We start from the raw sequence: 17259 nt of genomic DNA, 5'->3' as shown, positions 1-17259 counted from the left end.
TCACTACAACCTCTTTTCAGGTAGCTGTAGAGAGCAGTAATGTCTCCCCTCAGCCTCCTCTTTTTCAGAGTAAATAATCCCAATTCCCTGAGCTGCTCCTTGTAAGACTTGTGCACTAGACCCTTCATCAGCTTGATTGTTTTGTCAAGAATTTTGTCAAGTCACTGGTAGGCAGAATGGCACCTTCACTGTTATTCCTGCCCTGGGACACAGTGGACACCACTTTTTCATCCTTTCTCCATTATGGAGATTGGAAGGAACTGAACTAACCAGTTTTGTGGAAAATGGTTGCTTTCCATCTGTATGGATGCAAGTGCTGTTCTGCATGGCAAAGATATTTTGCATGGCACTTTGCAGCTTCTATGCCAAACTTTGCTGTTCCAGATAAAACACTGCATACCGAGGGAGCTTCCTTGCTACAGAAAACTTACTGAAGCATGTCCTACACGGTGGCATAAAATCTGTGACTCAAGTAATTAGTGAAAACAAATCAGCCTCCCGAAAAGGAGACTGGTCATGCCATGGGCTGCAGGACACGACAGCTCTGGGACAATGGGTGTGTATTTAGCACAGTTAGTGGGTGACATGACAGGGCCATGTAATGGGACCTGAAACACTTCCCCTGTGCAACATATTACTCCTATGCTGGTACCTCTACCTGGAAAGGAGTGACACTCCCTGGGTGCTGCTGACCACAACAGCCAAGTCACAGTCTCAGTCACAGTCTTCTCCACAGACAACGATCTCTCTGCTCAGTATTCACTACCTCACTTGTGGGGCTTTAGGAGTGCAGTTTGATGGATCCTGCAGGAGATATAGACTTCAACAGCTTGCTTAGCTGTTTGATGAAGACACATAGGAGCAAGAGAGTAGAGCTTGTGTATGACCTGAGTGCCATTTTCATTTATTATTATTATTTTCATTATTCATTTTCATTTTTCATTTATTCTCACGCAAAAGCTTTGCAAGCATTCTTGCCTACAGCTTTTTTAAAGCACAGCTGCTTTGGTGAAATCAAATTGCCAGCACACAGTCCCTCTAGCCCTCTGGAAGATCTATCAGTGTTTTCCTGGCAAGCACTCACAGCACTAAGCCACTTAGCACCTCCAGGAGACACTATGCAGTCTCCCCTGCCAGTCACTGCTTACCCTGTCCTGCCATGCAAGTCTCAGGAAATAGATGACTGCTTTGCAGGACTGCTAGATGGCACACAGGATCCGATGAACTTGATTGCTTTGTTCCTTCAAACTGTGATCAGATGGCTTGCAGTGGTCCAGCACATCACCATTTTTGTCAGCTAAAACATGGAAAGACATGGCATCATTTCATGATGTCACATGTTCCCTAGATCTGGCCATCGCTGAATGTCAGTATGGGACAGCCATCCTTGAAACAGCAATTGATACTCATGGCCATTTGTGGGTTTGGCTTGCATGATGGCTACCCAGTAGCAACAGAATCATTTAAATGTTTTCCCTTCAGGCTCTTCACTCTGTGTCTTCCACAGTGGTTCAGGTGTTTGGCATGGTTTGTTCTGATGTTTAAGTAACATTGTGTTACTTTACTAAGATTATGTAGTGATTGCTGACACACAACTCCCCATCAAATAAATGGTTTGTGAGGGTGGGGAAGAGAGAACTTTCTCCCAGAAGCTGCTGGAAGACTTTCTGTTCTAGAGACAAACACCATAGCTTGGTGTTTTTGTTGCTGGTTCTTACTTTGCCATACCAGTTTAGGACTTGTTCCGAAATGCTTATTATGTGGTACACACTTGCTGAGGGCAGACACACCCCACCCAACTTTTTAATGTAGAGCACTGACCTGCTCTCATCTGACTCAAAGAGGGAAGCAAGACAAGACTCGCATTGCAAGTCAAAGGCTAACTGCTCAGCAACAAAGCCTGCAGTGAAAGTGATGCTCTGTGCACGCAGTGATAGGTCTGTCAGTGCATTACTCAGTGCAGAGCCATGCAGAAGGAAGCCTGCACAATAGGGGTACTCTGTTGCCAGTGTCCTCCCACAAGCTGGGTTATACTGAGCACAAATGCTGCCAAGGGTCAGATCTCTCCTAAGAGACAGAGATACATCCAAGGAGCTTGTATTGCCTGAGCCACTGCTGTGTGGTGAGCCTGGCACCAGGCTGCAGCCCACCAGCAATTTGTGATAAGCAGCCTGGAACACAGTGCAGGTGGGGCTCCCACTGCTACAAGCTTGCTGCAGGGCCTTGAGAAACAGCTCCAGTGGGCTGAGGTAGAGGGCAGAAGTCAGGAGGTGGGGGAAAGGAGTGCCTTCTGGACACACATGGTTGGTGTAAAGCCACTTGAGGCTTTCAGCATTGAGCAAGAAACTCAGAAATCCCAGTTTGCGCTTGCTTCTAAGGATATATCTCCCTGTAGAGTCTGTTAAGGTGATGAAGCAGCTTTTGGCCTCATTAAAGAGGTGGCTTATTTTTGTGTAATTTCCAGCTAACAAAGGCTTCTTCAGTCCTCTTCTTTTGGGACTTTTACCATGAAATACATCGCATAGATGGCTCATCAAACACACAAACTTGACAGTACCGCTGCAGTTCTGGAATGAAGCTTCTGGAGGTGTTCAAGTGCATCAGCAACACCCTCACTGAACAACAGGGTACCAAAGTGGTAAAAGTGGTTTAGGTGGTAAATCTTTTCACTCACAGGTCTGCCTGACTGGTGACTGCATGGCTCTAGCACCCTCAGCTCACGCAAAGCTGCCAGGTCCACCATGTGCTGTCACCACACAGTGTCTCTCAGCCATTCTAGCTTCTGGAAGCACTGCAGAGCATTCCTTACCAGCTGAGTTGCATGGCAAACATCAAAGAAGTACATGATGCTGTGAGCAGAGCCAGGCAGATGCTGACAAGTGCATTGAATCCTTTTGGGATCTATCCTGATCCCCAGAGCTCTGGCGGTCTCAGCACCACAATCGGTGGCACCTGACATCACAGCCAGCACCACAATGCCCACATTGTTCAGTTTATTGATGGTCTGATGAAGCAGCTGAGCAAGCAACTGTCCGGTTGTGCTGTTCACGAAGAAGTAGCCAAGTGGAGCTGTCCAAGGACTTGAGATGCCAGCTGCCATTATGATTATTGCTTCTGAGGCCAGTGGAGCTTCATCAGCATCAAGGACACCTGCTCCCAAGTTAACAAAGCCTGTCAGGCACTGGGCCTGCAGGTCCCCACTCCTGTTGCTTCTGCAGGGACATGTCTTGTACCATCAGAGCACAGTAGCCATAGGCCTGTTCTCCTCTCTCCACCTTTTCCTGGAGAAAAATGGCATTGCTGAAGCCTGCAGCAGCTTCATTATTAGCCAACTGGAAAAGAAAAAAGGAGAGGATGTAATTAGGAGATGTGACTCTAGAAAAAAACTGAAGCAACGAGTCAGTACCTTTTACTACTTAGAACATGGTGAGCCATGCCTGCAGCTGCAAAGCAGGCTGCAACAGAGTACAAGTCAAGCAGCCCCGCCTTTCTTAATGTATAGTCAGTTTCTTTACGGGTAGGAAGCCAAACAAAGGTGCAATAGTACTAACTATGGAAAGAAGTAACAAAGCAGTTCCTACCCCTCCAGTGTACAGGACATCAGGACAACAGGAAAAAAAAAAAACAAATTAAACACTAAGTGTTTAGTGCTCCTCTTTCCACCTGGCTTTCTCCAAAATGTACATCTTAATCCAGTTTGGAAGATGTGAAAGCCTCAGCAGCCAGTGTGGAATGGTACTCTCCTCAGTATAATTTCTGGCACCCCTTTGAGCAGATTCTTTCGTGGAAGCTGTGTGGAAGCTGCCCCCCCGCAGACTGGTACAGACAAGGTATGTATCTATTGAGCACTGTCCAACTGAACTCAGGAGTCTGAGGTTTCAAACCTATAGGACAGACTTGCTTTAGCTTTCATGTGCTGTCACAGCTTCACTCCTTGTAAATGGGTCTGATAGCACTTCTGAGCCTATAGAACTGCTCATGATGGGTTATGCAACTGAGTTATGCGATAGAGAAGTATCTCCCTTCTGTAATTTTGAAACAGATGCTTGTCAGCATTCACCAGCTTCCCAGAGTCCTTGTGGGGCAAGGCAAGAAAAAACAAAGCTCTAGTCTAACTGCTTTACGCAGTTGCAGTCCTTCATTTTCTCATGTTTCCTTCTTGAATTTCCAGAAAATGGTCCCAAACTTTTCCACGCGTGGACTTAATGGTTTTGATCTCCTCTACTGACACTTAATTCCTGCCCACCTCTCCTCATTGGGTTTTGGCTGCTGGTGGCATACAGCACATGCTCTCTTAACACTGCCTCTTCCTCCCTCTTTTTAGATTACCTTGCTGGAATTTGCCCTTTCTTCTACTATTTGGCTCATCCCTCCCCTCTCAGAAGTCTACCCTGGACATCACAGGCCAGTGTCATGCTGCACCTCTGCTTTTTTTAAATTCCTCTTCACAGTGAACAGTAAAACACATGCAGACCCTACCAGGATGAGGCCCTAAAATGTAGCTTTTTCACACGTATACTCATCTGGAAATACTTAGCAAACTCCACTCTTATTCTAATATTGTTAATGTGAGGAACATACTATTCTCATGCTGTGACCCATGTGAATGAACATATACCAGCTCTTTGAAATGAGGAATATCAGTATTTCTTTACACTTGCTTCCCACACAGCTTCTGTTACTAAAACAGTACAGGGAAAAATTACTACAGCTGAATGTTTTCAGGACAGATCTGTCACAGCTATTTCTGTGTGAGTACCTGGAAATACATTCAGAATAAATGAACAAATAAAAACTTGCATTGTCAGGCTGTAAGGATGAGGGAGGGGAACAATCTTCCGTAGATAATCATAGGCCTTAATATGGTAGAGGTGGAGCACACAAGCAAATTGCCTCATTTCTGGTGAGTATTCTGCCATCTGCCTCCAGCTGTGCAACTCGCAAGGCAAATCTGATTTAAAAAAAACACAAAAGAGGTCAGCTTTAGCAAAGCAAATAAATAGCTGATAACAGAGAGATGCATACTACAAACACGTTACAGAATACAACGCAACAGAGCAGCCTCTGGAACCACTCAGTCCTGAAGTCTGGTGTGAAATGTAGAGCTCAGCAGTACTACCACCATGCTTCACCTCTCCCTACCAATGGGCAGTGGCCAGAGAGTGCATACCCTAACATGCTGAAGCCAAGTCCTCAAAACATCTTTCCTTTCTTTCCTATCCAATGTCATTCCACAGTTTTGAGTAAGCACTGTGTCCCTATGTGTGGGTTCTGCTTGGCTCAAAACTGGTGTAACAGGAGAGAAGCCATTAACTTAGAAATTACTTCTATGGTTAATGTCAACAGACCTTGCTTCTGGACAGCACAAAAAACAATATTTTCCTAGTTGAATTATATTCTTGACTCATCCATCAGGTGAATGGTAGCAGGGTTTGATTCAATAACCTTAGCTACAGATGTGACCTGAGCCAGCCTCAAGTAACTGAATTTTCAAGGGCTGGTTACTGTATTCCATACCTGCAAACTAAAAAGTCTTTGTGCTATAGCGCTGAACCTTCAGAAGTCTTATCAATCAAAGACTACCAATACCATAAAGTAAAAAAATACACAAAACTGGGCGTGAGTACAGAACCTGAAGCACACTGCCTTGACAAACGCTCCCCGCAGTACCTGCGAACTCGGCCTGCAGCAAACTCACCGCTTCCTCAGAAAGCTGCTGCTTTTCCACCACCTCCCGCAGGACGTTTGCCACCATTCTTGGCCGGTGCGTGCGGGAGCCTCTCGTGGCTGCAGGGGTCTCCAGCGGTGGCCGTGCCTCCTCGCTGGCTGCCTGCTGTCCCTTCAGGCTGTAGTTGTGGTCTCCTGCGGGGGTGCAAGACACGGGCTGCTCCACGGCTCGGGCGGGGGTCCAGGTCACGCGGCCGTCACCCGCACGCAGCGGGTGGGGAAAGCGGGACGGCACGGCCCCCCGCCGCAGCTTCCGCCGCAGCCCGTAGCGCTCAAAGTCGGCCTTGGCGAAGTGCCGCGAGCAGAGGATGGCCCCGGGGCCGGGCCGCCAGGGCTGGTGGCTCCGCGGGTCCACGCGGTTCACGGCGCGGATCCACTCGCGGCGCTGCGCGGCGTCCACAGGGAACCTGTGGCAGACAAGAGAGGGAGGCGAGGGAGAGCCGGGGCTGCCCGCCCCACACAGACGGGCCCAGGGTGCTGCCACGGGGGACGGCTGGACTCACTGGTGGAAGGAGATGCCGCGCTCCCGGCTCCTCCCGTTGTCGCGGGCGGTACAGCCCAGTGCCGAGCAGCTTCGCGTCATGGCTTCCCCTCAGGCACCGCTGCCCTCGCCTGAGGAACAGCTGCCTCCCTCCGTCACACCAGCTCCCGAGCCAGCACCCTGAGCCGGAAGCCGCTCCTGGCCCAGGCGCGGCGAGCAGTGGGCAGCGAGCGCCACCCCTCGCAGGGTTGAAGCCCCGGCCCGTCCGACGTCAGCAAAGAAGCAGCCGGCGGGAACGGGACAAAAACGGAGCCAACTGGGAGCGGCGGCAGAGGAAGAAACAGCCAATGACAAACGGCGATCCTCGCAGCCAATGGGAAGTGCTTTCAGTGCCTATAAATAGTAGGCGGGCTGATGGGCTGTTCCTTTCCCGCGGCGGGGTGGACGGTGGTGTCTGCGTCGCCGCGGTGCGGGGCCGAAAGATGCCCCGTGTGGTCACTGTCTATGGGTGCTCAGCCTTGATGAGGCAGGAGCTGGAGTCATATTATGGGGTCGGGGCAGCGCCCGCTCCTGGCGCAGCCTTTGTCTACTGAGCGACTGCGGAATCTGGAGGCAGCAGCGGAGCTGTGCTCCGGCTGCTGTGACAGGTGGGTCAGGGGCCCTCTCCAGAAGCGCCCCTAGCCACGAACCGCCCCCATCCTTCCACCCCTCCTCTCCCCGGCGGGTCTCTAAGTGATGCGTTATGGTGTTGTTCCCCCGCCCCGAAGGGGGGAGGCGTGTGTCCTCCCCCTCCCCCTTCCTTTCCTTCTCTTGGCTCTGGTCCCTGTCCGATGATGAGCCTTATTGCTGTTCACATCATGACATTGTCGTGATTACTGCTGATGAGCTGAGGACAGGCGGCCCCGGAGCCTCCGCGCTGCAGGTGCCTTCTCCTCTTTCCTCTAAACCCGAGCAAGGCGGCAGTGCCTAACGCTTGTCTCCCTCTCCCTAGGGCTGATCACTGTTGTCCAGAGAAACCCGGAGGAGACCCCGGCGACACAGACTGCTGCCCCCGCCCACCCTCCACTCTCTGACTTACCGCGTAGAGGTGGAGTTCCGCTCTCCCTGCCCGGAAGCTGCGGGGCGCGCCCGGAAACCGGCGGCGGGCGAGAGGCGGAGCTGCGGCTGCCACGTTGGAGAGCGCTGGAAACAGGTGAGCACTGGGGATACGGGGGTGAGGTGGGGGAACCCCGTCGTTTTCCGCGTTTTTCCTTAGTTCAGTAGGAAACTGGGCGTAGGTGCTGGTCGACGAGGCGGCTGGCGCCCGTTGTTCGTGCACGGTGTTTAAATAAGACCGAAGAACGAGACGGTAAAGGCTTTAAGTTCTCTCTTTGGCTGTGGAGGGGGTTTGGCCTCGCTGGTCAACTGAAGGTTTTCTCACGGGTGGGTTTGTTTCGTGATACAAGGTTGAAAGCTGCTGTACGGTGCCCGATGTATGCCTTGATGCTGCTAGAAGAGAGTTTTTTTAAGCACTTAAAGCTTTCTCACGTTTTGCTGTGTTAGGATCTTTGCAACAGCGACCAGTTTCCTCCATGTGTCAATGTTATTCTGCCAACAAAGAATTATTTCTATGCTTAACTTTTAGATGTCCTCCAGAGAGGATGTCTGTGGTATATCTTTAGGAAAATGACCATTCTAGCCAAGTCCGAATGCAGCTGCTGAATCCATGACAGTGAAGTCTCCCTGTGCTCTGTTTAAGCATTTTCTTTCTTGGTTGTGTTTTTTTAGTGATATGAAGCTGAAGGAAGTAAATCGTACTGCTATGCAGGCATGGAGCCCTGCCCAGCAGCACCCTATTTACTTGGCCACAGGTGAGTTTCTGGGAAGTGTGTGCTAGCAGACCTCAGCTTGTGTGGGGGCTGCCATAAAGTGATCATAGTTGAAAGTTGTTGGAGTTATTTCAGGTGGTAAAGGCTGGAGTAGGGTACATGGTGTGGTGCCTTTCATGGAGTTCTTCAGTTGGTCTGTTCCTGAAAACATGCTTTGCATTCTCCAAGTGATAGCAAGGATGCTCTTTGCTCTTTTTGATGCAAGGATAAGGTGACAGCAGTCCTAACCACTAGTTCATGGCCTTTTGCTGCTCACTTGTTACCTTATTTTCCATGGTCAGGGAGGGAGAGGCACTTATCCAAGCTTTTCCTGCTCTTATTGGTTAGGAAACTCCAAGAATCATGAGGAGAAACAGAAACCTGACAGCATTTCAGGGTCCTTTTTGCAAAGATACTGCTTTTATGCTGCTCCTTGTGCTGCTTTTGCCAGTACATTCCTGTGTATTGTGGCGTTTTCACTGCTGAGCACATTACTTTGCAGGTACATCAGCTCAACAGCTGGATGCAACCTTCAGTACAAGTGCTTCTCTAGAAATATTCAAGTTGGACTTATCAGACCCTTCACTGGATATGAAGTCTTGTGCCACCTTCTCCTCCTCTCACAGGTAAGGAATGGGGTTGTAAGGCAAAAGTAATGGCTGTGGAACTGTTATGGATGGTGTGTGTGAGAAGGAAGGCCACTTGATCAGGTTTATCTGCAGCTGTTAAAGAGAGTGCTAAAGGATGAAGGCGTGTGAATGTCACTGATGTGGGACAGTGAGGTATCATTGTGAGGGCAGTGATCTTGGACACCCAGGATTTGCAGGCAGCTCATGCTCTGGCACAAACCTAAAAAAATCTGATGTTGGCTGGTAGGTTTGAATATGTATGCAGACTTTATCAGAGAATCTGCCAAGCTGGGAGGGACATGATCATCAAGTCCAACTCCTTTCCCTTTGTAGGGCATTCCCAAGAATCAGACCATGTGCCTGAGAGCTCCGAAGACTTGAACTCAGGCAGGCTTAGTGCCATAACCACTTTCCTGGGGAGCCTGCTCCACTGTTCACATGTCCTCTGCTTTCTTGGGCAATGTCTGTGATTCTCCAGAAAAAGGAAATGTAAAGTGATGAAAATGCAGTCATAACTTTCCACATTTATCCATCCTGTTTGCATTTCTGGGAGATGCCTGTAACGTAACTAAACTGGCTCTTGTGTAGTATGGTACCTCACCTTGCAGCTGGGAAGCCAAGTTTCTGACTGTACAATTCCACTTAACTCTTAGCTCCTTATTGTATGCTTGTCCAAAGAAATCCTGATAGTATCAGGGTGTCCAATTTCCATCTTGACAACACTTGCAGCAGCTCTTTGGTGTTTGGTCCAGTGGCTCCTGTTTGTGTGGTCTGCTGAAAGAACATAAGTGGAAGTGCAAGATGCCTTTATGGGTAGAGGAGATGAGAACTATCACTCATTGGATGTATGACTTTTTCATACCAGCTACATTGTCAGCATAACCACTCTTTCCCCTGGTGACTGAAAACGACATTCCTGGAGGTGCAGGCAATTGCAGCATTTTGTCAGTATGTTCAAGTGAGAATTTGACATTTATGTAGGAAAGAAATTGCCATCACTACCATGTCTGTCAAGAGCAGAAATTGATTTGACTTTAGTCTTCATTACCTGTTCTTCAGGACTAACTTCAGGACCTAAGGACAGTTTGCTGATTTTCTTGACCAAATGCTGAGTTTCTTGACCAAATGCAGTTTCCTAGAGATTAAGCATTGCCTATAAACAACTTTGGATGGATTAAAATTGTTTGCATTTGCTTACTATAAGACTGTGAACCTGCTTAAGGATGCTCTTCTGATTATAGATAATGATTCTGGTAGCTTTTGAAGGAGGAAGCCCAAGGTGTTAGGCTGTGGGCTTTGTGCCATGTCATTGTTTTTGGAATTACTTGTGGGACTGGCAGGGTGGTTGTGCTGGCAGGCAGCGCTCAGTCTGTGCCCTGAAGTTGTCTTCAGTTTAATATATGGGACTTAGGAGTATCAGGCACAATCTCCGTGTAATGCCCTGCACTGTGAGCAAAGCCGATGTTGAGATATCCTGTTGACCTACTGAGGATGGGATATGTTTGATGTTTTAAAGTTTCCTTGTTCTGCCTTCTTTTAACTGAGATTTTTTGAGCTTGCCAAGTGATGTTTGCTTATGGAATGTCAAAAAACAGTTGTCGTAGCCAGCATGCAGTGTTCCTTGGAAAGTACTTGTCTTGGTGAGCAATGCAAGAATTTGACTATGTCCCAGAAAATACATCACAAAGGAAGCTAGGGTTTGGGGTTTTGTTTTTTTTGTTTATTGTGTTTTTGGGTTTTTTGGTTAAATTAAAGATAAGTGCCTTAGCTAGCAATGTATGCATCAGGCTTTATTTTGATTTGCAGCAAATGAAAATGTCTGAGTGATGAAACCCACCAAAAGATAAATCCTGCAACAGCTTTGCTAACCGTCCTCCAAGGGAAGTTTTGCACTGCTTTTGTAGAGCCATAATTGATCTTGGAAAAAACAAAAGGCAAGAGGAAAGTAACTGCAGTTAACTTTTTGTTGTTGTTCCTTGCTATTTTCTGCCTTTATTTTGGGTTAACTGAAGTACTATTGAATCTCACAAGTGGTGTAATACTAGTGCCTGTACAACCCTGTCAGTTACTCCATTCCTCATGACCTTGCGTAGTTAGGTGCAGATGTGTAAAAATCATAGTCAAGGAAAAGGTCTGTCTGAAATCACAGAGCAGTTTCTGTTTGTAGCTTCATTCTTCGGTGAACACTGCACTAGGAGGCTGAACTTGGCCGTTCTAGTATTTCTCACCCAGAGTGTGCTTTTTTTTTTTTTTTTTTTTTTTTTAGCTTTTTGCATTATGTATTTTATGATGCTGAAGTTGAAGTATGATTTAAAGATTTAAAGAAATTTAAAGAAATATTTAAAGAAATTACTTGAAGGTTGTCCAGAAATAACAAAGGTTTTAATAAAAAGTAGAATATTAAAGTAACTCCTTGCCACCTTCAGTTAACGTGTCTGCTTGCATAAGAGCTGAAAAGTGTGTGTCATTTTATGTCGAAGAATTTCATTCTTTGCATGGCTGAATGCACAGGAATGTTGTTTTGTTTATGCAGCAAGTTCGTTGAATTAAAGGAAATTTGAAGGTAAACACAGTGTGGAAAATACTGAATTTCTGGAAGTGTGTTGGATTCTTCTTGGGTTATCCTGGAAAAATATATTGTGGTCCCAAACACACATCTGATGTCAATAAACTACTTGCAGTTTTAACACTTGCACATCCAGAATCACAGATATGGAAAATAACTTGGTTTTTTTCTGATTGCATATTTTTTCTCTCTTGTATGAAGGGTTGCTCACAAATAGTAGAAGTTTACCTCCAGGCTGTGACTGAATGGGTTTACAGTGCTTACTTTGATTACTGCTGCTGTTTTGCTCAAAAGCTCTTGTCATTGAGAGCACCTGGCTTTTGCAGTCAGGAGATAAGAGATGTTACTCATTGTGCTGCATTTTGATCACCATTGTCTTTTTGTTGGAAGTTTTAAGTGAAGAGACTCATCCTTAAGGAGAAATACAGGCAGTGCTTTTCTCTGACATGTCTGTTCTGTTAGGCAGCAGTCTGGAGGCTTGAACAAGATGGGGTGTGTCAGTCTAGGAGAAGCTGGTGGTAGATGGTTGTAGACAGTGGGGATGTCTGTCTTACAGATACCACAAGCTGATCTGGGGACCACACAACATGACCTCAGGTGAGAGAGTCTCTGGAGTCCTGATTGCTGGTGGTGAAAACGGAAATGTCATTCTGTATGACCCAGCCAAAATCATAGCTGGAGACACTGAAGTAATAATTGCCCAGAAAGACAAGCACACAGGACCAGTAAGGGCCCTTGATATCAACATGTTTCAGGTTGGTTTTCTTCTATGTCATACACTGTTACAGACGAGTGTCCTGTCTTAACTTGTAACCTTAAATGTTTCTATTCATTTTCCCTCCCTGAAAAGCATCAAATTTGGTGTTTGAGTGTCTGTATTTAGTAGAGAAAAGCTGTCCTGATACTGCCATTTCAGGATGGGAAATGAAAGAATCTGGTTCATTCCTTGCCCTTGTTAGGCTACACTGTCAGTTTAGCGGTGTTTTAGCTCTGCTTGCATGCAGTGATGGTCTTTCATAGTGTTATTAACCAGTCTCCTTTTTTAATGCCTGCATACCATGTTCTTTCTGTTACATGGGGAATATTTATTGCTTTCACTTGTTTCTGGTGATACCAGATTTCAGATACCTCTTTTGGGGGCTGGGTAGGATCAGTCTTCCTTACTGCTAAGCTTGGTCCTTTGGAAAGAGGAGACAACAGGACATATGGTGACATGGCCTCTTTAGCAGAAGATCTCTCAAAACTAACAAGCTTTCTTCCATCACTGAGTGTTCACTTCCTTAGAAACAGTGGTTTTGCTTGTCAGCACCAGCTGGGTGATAATTCAGTTGAATTTGTTTCTTAAATAGCATATCTGTCCCTACATGCTTGCTTTCAGCAAGGCTGCTTTGTGTTTGTTCTGTCCTCTCTGAATTGCTTCCCCAGTACAAAGTTGGGACTTGTTTCTTACCAGGCATGGGATATGATCAGTGGGTGCTCAGTCCCGGCCTTGAGTTCTGCGTCTCAGACACAGGACTGCAGAGGATGGTGGCACTCACTGGTGCTGTCTGCTGCTGGAGGCACAAATGTCAAACTCCCTACATGTGGTGGTCTGGCCAAAGCAAAGCTCTGTGGCAGCAATAGCTGCATCACTGCTGCCTTCCAGAAATGTGGTTGCTTTCCCCTCACCTGTGTGGCTGTGCCCCTGTGGCTTTGTTATGGGTATGTGCTGTGCAGTGAAGAAGCACTACACAAGACGGGAATTTTTGCATGTCAGTCTAATGCAGTATATAGATTTTTAATTAACTCAATTGTATCCATGATCTCAAAAAAACCTGTTTTCCCTAAGTTTTTTTGTGTGAGCTGAAGGCTGTATATCCTGAACTGATAGCAGGAACTGGCACAGTCATGTGGATCTTATGCCTCCTCACAGCTAGGGCTGTGAAAGCTGATGGTGAAAATGTTAACATCTCTTTAACGTGTCCTACAGACTAATCTGGTGGCCTCTGGTGCTAATGAGTCTGAAATCTATATCTGGGACTTGAACAGTTTTGCTACACCGATGACACCAGGAGTGAAGACACAGGTACCAGATTTGTATTTGTTTAATACTGCACAGCAGATTAATGAAAAAATGCACGTCACTTAAGTTGAGAGCTCACCAAAGCCTACGGTTTTTAAAAGATTTTTTTAAGGCTGGGGGTGGGGAAAGCCATTTGAAATCTTAACTTGAGTAGCAGATAATTTTACTTATCCATGAGCTACATTTCTGTCAATGGCACAGTAGGCCTCTCTGTATCAAAATAAAGAAAACTATGTTCCAGCATATTATTCTCTAATGGCTATCCCAAAAGCCAACAAAAATAGGTCTTCTGTCATTACTTGTATTTTGTAACATACTTAGTAGACTGTGAGGTTTGAGATATTTTTCACCTTGTGACATTCCTATGACAATGCATACAGCAGAAGCCCACATCCTTAAGACAGTACTCTGAATGGCAGCATGGGTAGCTTTCAGTGAGTGCTTTTCAAAGGAAGTCAGTAGGGACAGCACTTTTTTGCCACACTGTGTCTTGCTATGACTTCTTGAACTGCTCCCAACAAGGGTGAGTGGATGCTACTGCTTTTCTAGCCTCTGGAATTTTCTGGCTGTGCCTTTAATTGCAAGTGTGCACGTATAATACGTGGTTTGCTCTGCTTCCCATGCAGCAACACTGTATGTGCAGTCATTATTCACAAATAAAAGGTCTGGGCTGGCTGCACATGCAGTTGGTTCATGTCTTTGTGTGGCAAGATTTTAAATTATTTTAAATCTACATTTGTTCAGGGAAAGCTGAGGTATCTGCTTAGTTTTTGAGGAATGTTGCACTGTATCGAGCAACAAGTAATAAGAAGCAGGGTCTCCTAGGTCACACCACTTTTCAAACCTCCATGACATCTTCCAGTCTTCCTCTGCATCTTTCACTACATGAATGAATCAGAAGATTGTGAAGGTACAGACAGAGTAAAATAGGAAGAAGATGAAAAGCAGCTACTGAGAAGTCAGCAGATAAGGCAGTAGATTTGGTAGTTATCTTCATGAGTTTCAGAGAGTGTTTAATTGCCATACTTAAGGGTTAGTGTTTAGCTGGTGTCTCAAAGATCTATGGGGGAAAAAACAATAGCCTTCTGTGTTTTGAGCAGATGTTGTTTGAATGCATGTACCTCTCTCTAGCTGTTACAAAACTGCATAAGAAGTTTATAGTTACTAGAAAATTAGTTCATTACTGTGTGATAATTTGGTGAGAAGTGATCTTCAGTGAGAAGTGAGAAGTAATCTTCAGTTTAAAGGTTTTTAGTTTAAGCTCAGAGGTTTAGGATACTTTGTTTAGTCTGAGTTGTTTATTAGCATGTGGGCATTTTGGAGGACACTGACCTTAGTTAAAGGTACTTGTGTAGGATTTATGTTTAATAGTAATTGGTTAGGCTGGGAAATCTTTCAGTTCATATGCTTAATGACGACCATATTTTCAATTCAAATGCTAACTGGTAATAATAGTTCAGTAAGGACTCAGTTAATGTTGCTTTTAATTCTGACTTAAGGCAAGAAGTTGAGGAATAAAAACCTCACAAATCCAAGCATACTTGGGTTTTGGTTTTTTTTTTTTTTTGTAAATCAAAACCTGATAATCCAAGGCAAAAGGGCCATTTACATACCCCTTTTCATGGATTAATTTTCTGTTTTTTGAAGACAGTTGTGCTTGGTCATCTTTTAAGTGACCAATATACATAAAGCAGATAAGATACCGGAGAAATACTAGCATCTTATAAATATAAATTATATAATTTATAATTATAAATTACCAATGATGGGTCTTCTTGCAGACTTGTCATTTAGCAAGTTCTGAAAATAACACATTTTGAGTCTTCAATATGAACAGCTTGTGACGGGCTATTCTGTGTGTGCAACAGCCTCTTGAGGACATCAGCTGCATTGCATGGAACAGGCAAGTACCACACATCCTGGCATCTGCCAGCCCTAGTGGACGAGCTACTGTATGGGATCTCAGGAAGAATGAACCCATCATCAAAGTCAGTGATCACAATAACCGGGTGAGTTCTCTGGTGCAGCTACACAGGTGCTCGTGGTGTGCTTCTTGCCATGTTGTGGGGTTGGACCATAGTATCCCATTTCCCATGGCAGAAGGTGCCTGGCCCAGTTTTATGATGTGCTAAGTATCTAATGCTTTCTCTTCAAAGGCTATTTATATACAAATGGATTGTCAACATCTTAAATGAAAATAGGCAGATGCAGATTGAAGTAAGGCGAGGTACCCAGTTATCAGAGTGGTTTTAGTATAGAAAAAGCTATTGCTGATCTGTTTGGGGATACCACAGAAATACTTGTATTCAGCTAGTCAGAAATGACATGCTTGTTTGCTGGAGAGATGAGGTTGCAGATTATGTGTTCTGGTGATAACATTTAGTTTTTCAGAGCAGGTGATACCATGACTTGGTGCTTAGGCAGAGAGGGCCTCCTCCTTGGCAAGACACCAGTGATAATCCCTGGGAGAACTGGTGAAACTGACTGGTGGAACTCGGGTCTGTGCTTTTGCTGGTCTGGAGGTGGAGCAGGCTGCAGCTGAGCTTGGAGAAGTCTGTGGTGGAGTGTGCCACAGAGAAGTGTTGCCATCAAGCATATTACAGGTGGCACCACCTTGTATAGTTACAATCAACACATTTACACCTCAGGCATTATAAATATTAAGAAGAGCCTGTTGAATTGTGGAGAATGACAATTGTATAAATCTGTATATTTGTAATGGTGTATCACTATAACAAATTTTGAAGATATAATAAGTGTTCAAAACAAAATTTAAAATGGATGCTTCTGAAGTAGCTGATCACTGTGCTATTATTCTGATAAGCTGTGTAACTGTTTTATGTATGTTTTGCTGAACAACAGCAGCATAGTGGGCTGTCTTCATTATGTGAGTGTAGTGTAGTGATGTCAGTGTTCACATGACAATATCTTCTGCCTGGTGATTGCTTTTATTAAAGTATCAATTAAAATACCAGAGAAAAAGATTTGTACAGAGATCTCTACAGTTTTCTTGCATTAAAATAGAATAGTGAACAAGACCAGCTCAAAGTCATCTCTTTGAGAGATCTCTTTAACCTTAGGACCTTAACTGTAAGACTCCTCATTCACAGAAGTGAGAGAGGCAATCTGAATGCAGGCAGAAATAGTGCCCAGAAACACAGCTGAAAGTTGCATCACAACAATGTTTTACCATGCACATAGACATATATGGGCCATTTATCTTTTGTCTTCTACTGTTGCTCAGTTATTTTATGTTGTGGTGCAATGTTGTCCCTTAGATGCACTGCTCAGGCCTGGCTTGGCACCCTGATGTTGCTACCCAGATGGTTTTGGCCTCAGAGGATGACAGGTTACCTGTGATTCAGATGTGGGATCTAAGGTTTGCTTCCTCACCTCTTCGTGTTATAGAAAGCCATGCAAGGTATGAGTCTTACGTAGCGTGCTGCTCCACGGTGTTGGCAGAGTTTTTCACTGTGTATATACGACTTCTTGCTCAGTTCCTTTAGAAGGTTTGCTTAGTTGGAGGCAGTGATTCCAGCAGCAAAGTATTATATGCTGTCTTGTTTGCTAGCCAACTCTGTGGCCTGAGAGGCTTGCCATTTTGGTGCCCTAAATGCATTGAATTCAGGTACAAGGAAAGATTTTGTTAAATTTTTTTTGCTCCTCAATTGTGAAACTTGTTACCCAAAACCAGTGTTTGATTTGAGGAGAGAGAACAGCAATAAGTCTATGTTATAGCTTCTACCAAAACTGATGCCAAGGGTTCTGCTAGCTTGAATCTCTTGCTAATAAAAAGAAACTGACAAACTTTGTAGTCACAGACCTTACATACAGTTTTACACACTGTGTATTAGTGATACTGCAGACAAACCATTTTGCTACATTGGTGTCCAGGTTCCTCCTGCATGACTGTTGCTTTTTATTTTCAGATACAGTGGCTGTTCCTT

General features: G+C 45.3%; 2 protein-coding genes across 10 annotated transcripts in view; one reads left to right on the top strand and one right to left on the bottom strand.

Moving 5' to 3' along the window:
• Nucleotides 1-1305: 1305 nt before the first annotated feature.
• THAP9 (THAP domain containing 9) lies at nt 1306-6363 on the bottom strand. Its single transcript, XM_071753569.1, is given in 7 exon segments — nt 1306-1559; nt 1562-2578; nt 2581-3196; nt 3198-3332; nt 4797-4951; nt 5671-6134; nt 6231-6363. Coding segments are annotated over 7 exon segments (2586 nt in total). The 5' UTR covers nt 6311-6363; the 3' UTR covers nt 1306-1440.
• An 85-nt stretch (nt 6364-6448) lies between these two features.
• SEC31A (SEC31 homolog A, COPII coat complex component) overlaps nt 6449-17259 on the top strand; it is a 41518-nt gene continuing 30707 nt past the window's right edge. For 7 of the 9 annotated variants that reach the window (XM_071753566.1, XM_071753565.1, XM_071753563.1 and 4 more), the window contains exons 1-8: nt 6615-6855; nt 7200-7400; nt 7976-8058; nt 8558-8681; nt 11807-12005; nt 13220-13315; nt 15181-15321; nt 16591-16733. In XM_071753566.1, coding sequence (XP_071609667.1) covers nt 7980-8058; nt 8558-8681; nt 11807-12005; nt 13220-13315; nt 15181-15321; nt 16591-16733 — 782 coding nt within the window. In that variant the 5' untranslated portion in view covers nt 6615-6855; nt 7200-7400; nt 7976-7979. Of the gene's footprint in view, nt 6856-7199; nt 7401-7975; nt 8059-8557; nt 8682-11806; nt 12006-13219; nt 13316-15180; nt 15322-16590; nt 16734-17259 lie in introns of all 9 variants that reach the window. The other 2 variants (XM_071753564.1, XM_071753560.1) reach the window with 2 other exon arrangements.

This window comes from Heliangelus exortis, chromosome 10 (assembly GCF_036169615.1).
Source record: "Heliangelus exortis chromosome 10, bHelExo1.hap1, whole genome shotgun sequence".
NCBI lineage: Eukaryota > Metazoa > Chordata > Aves > Apodiformes > Trochilidae > Heliangelus > Heliangelus exortis.
This window is presented reverse-complemented; position numbering and strand designations above follow the sequence as displayed.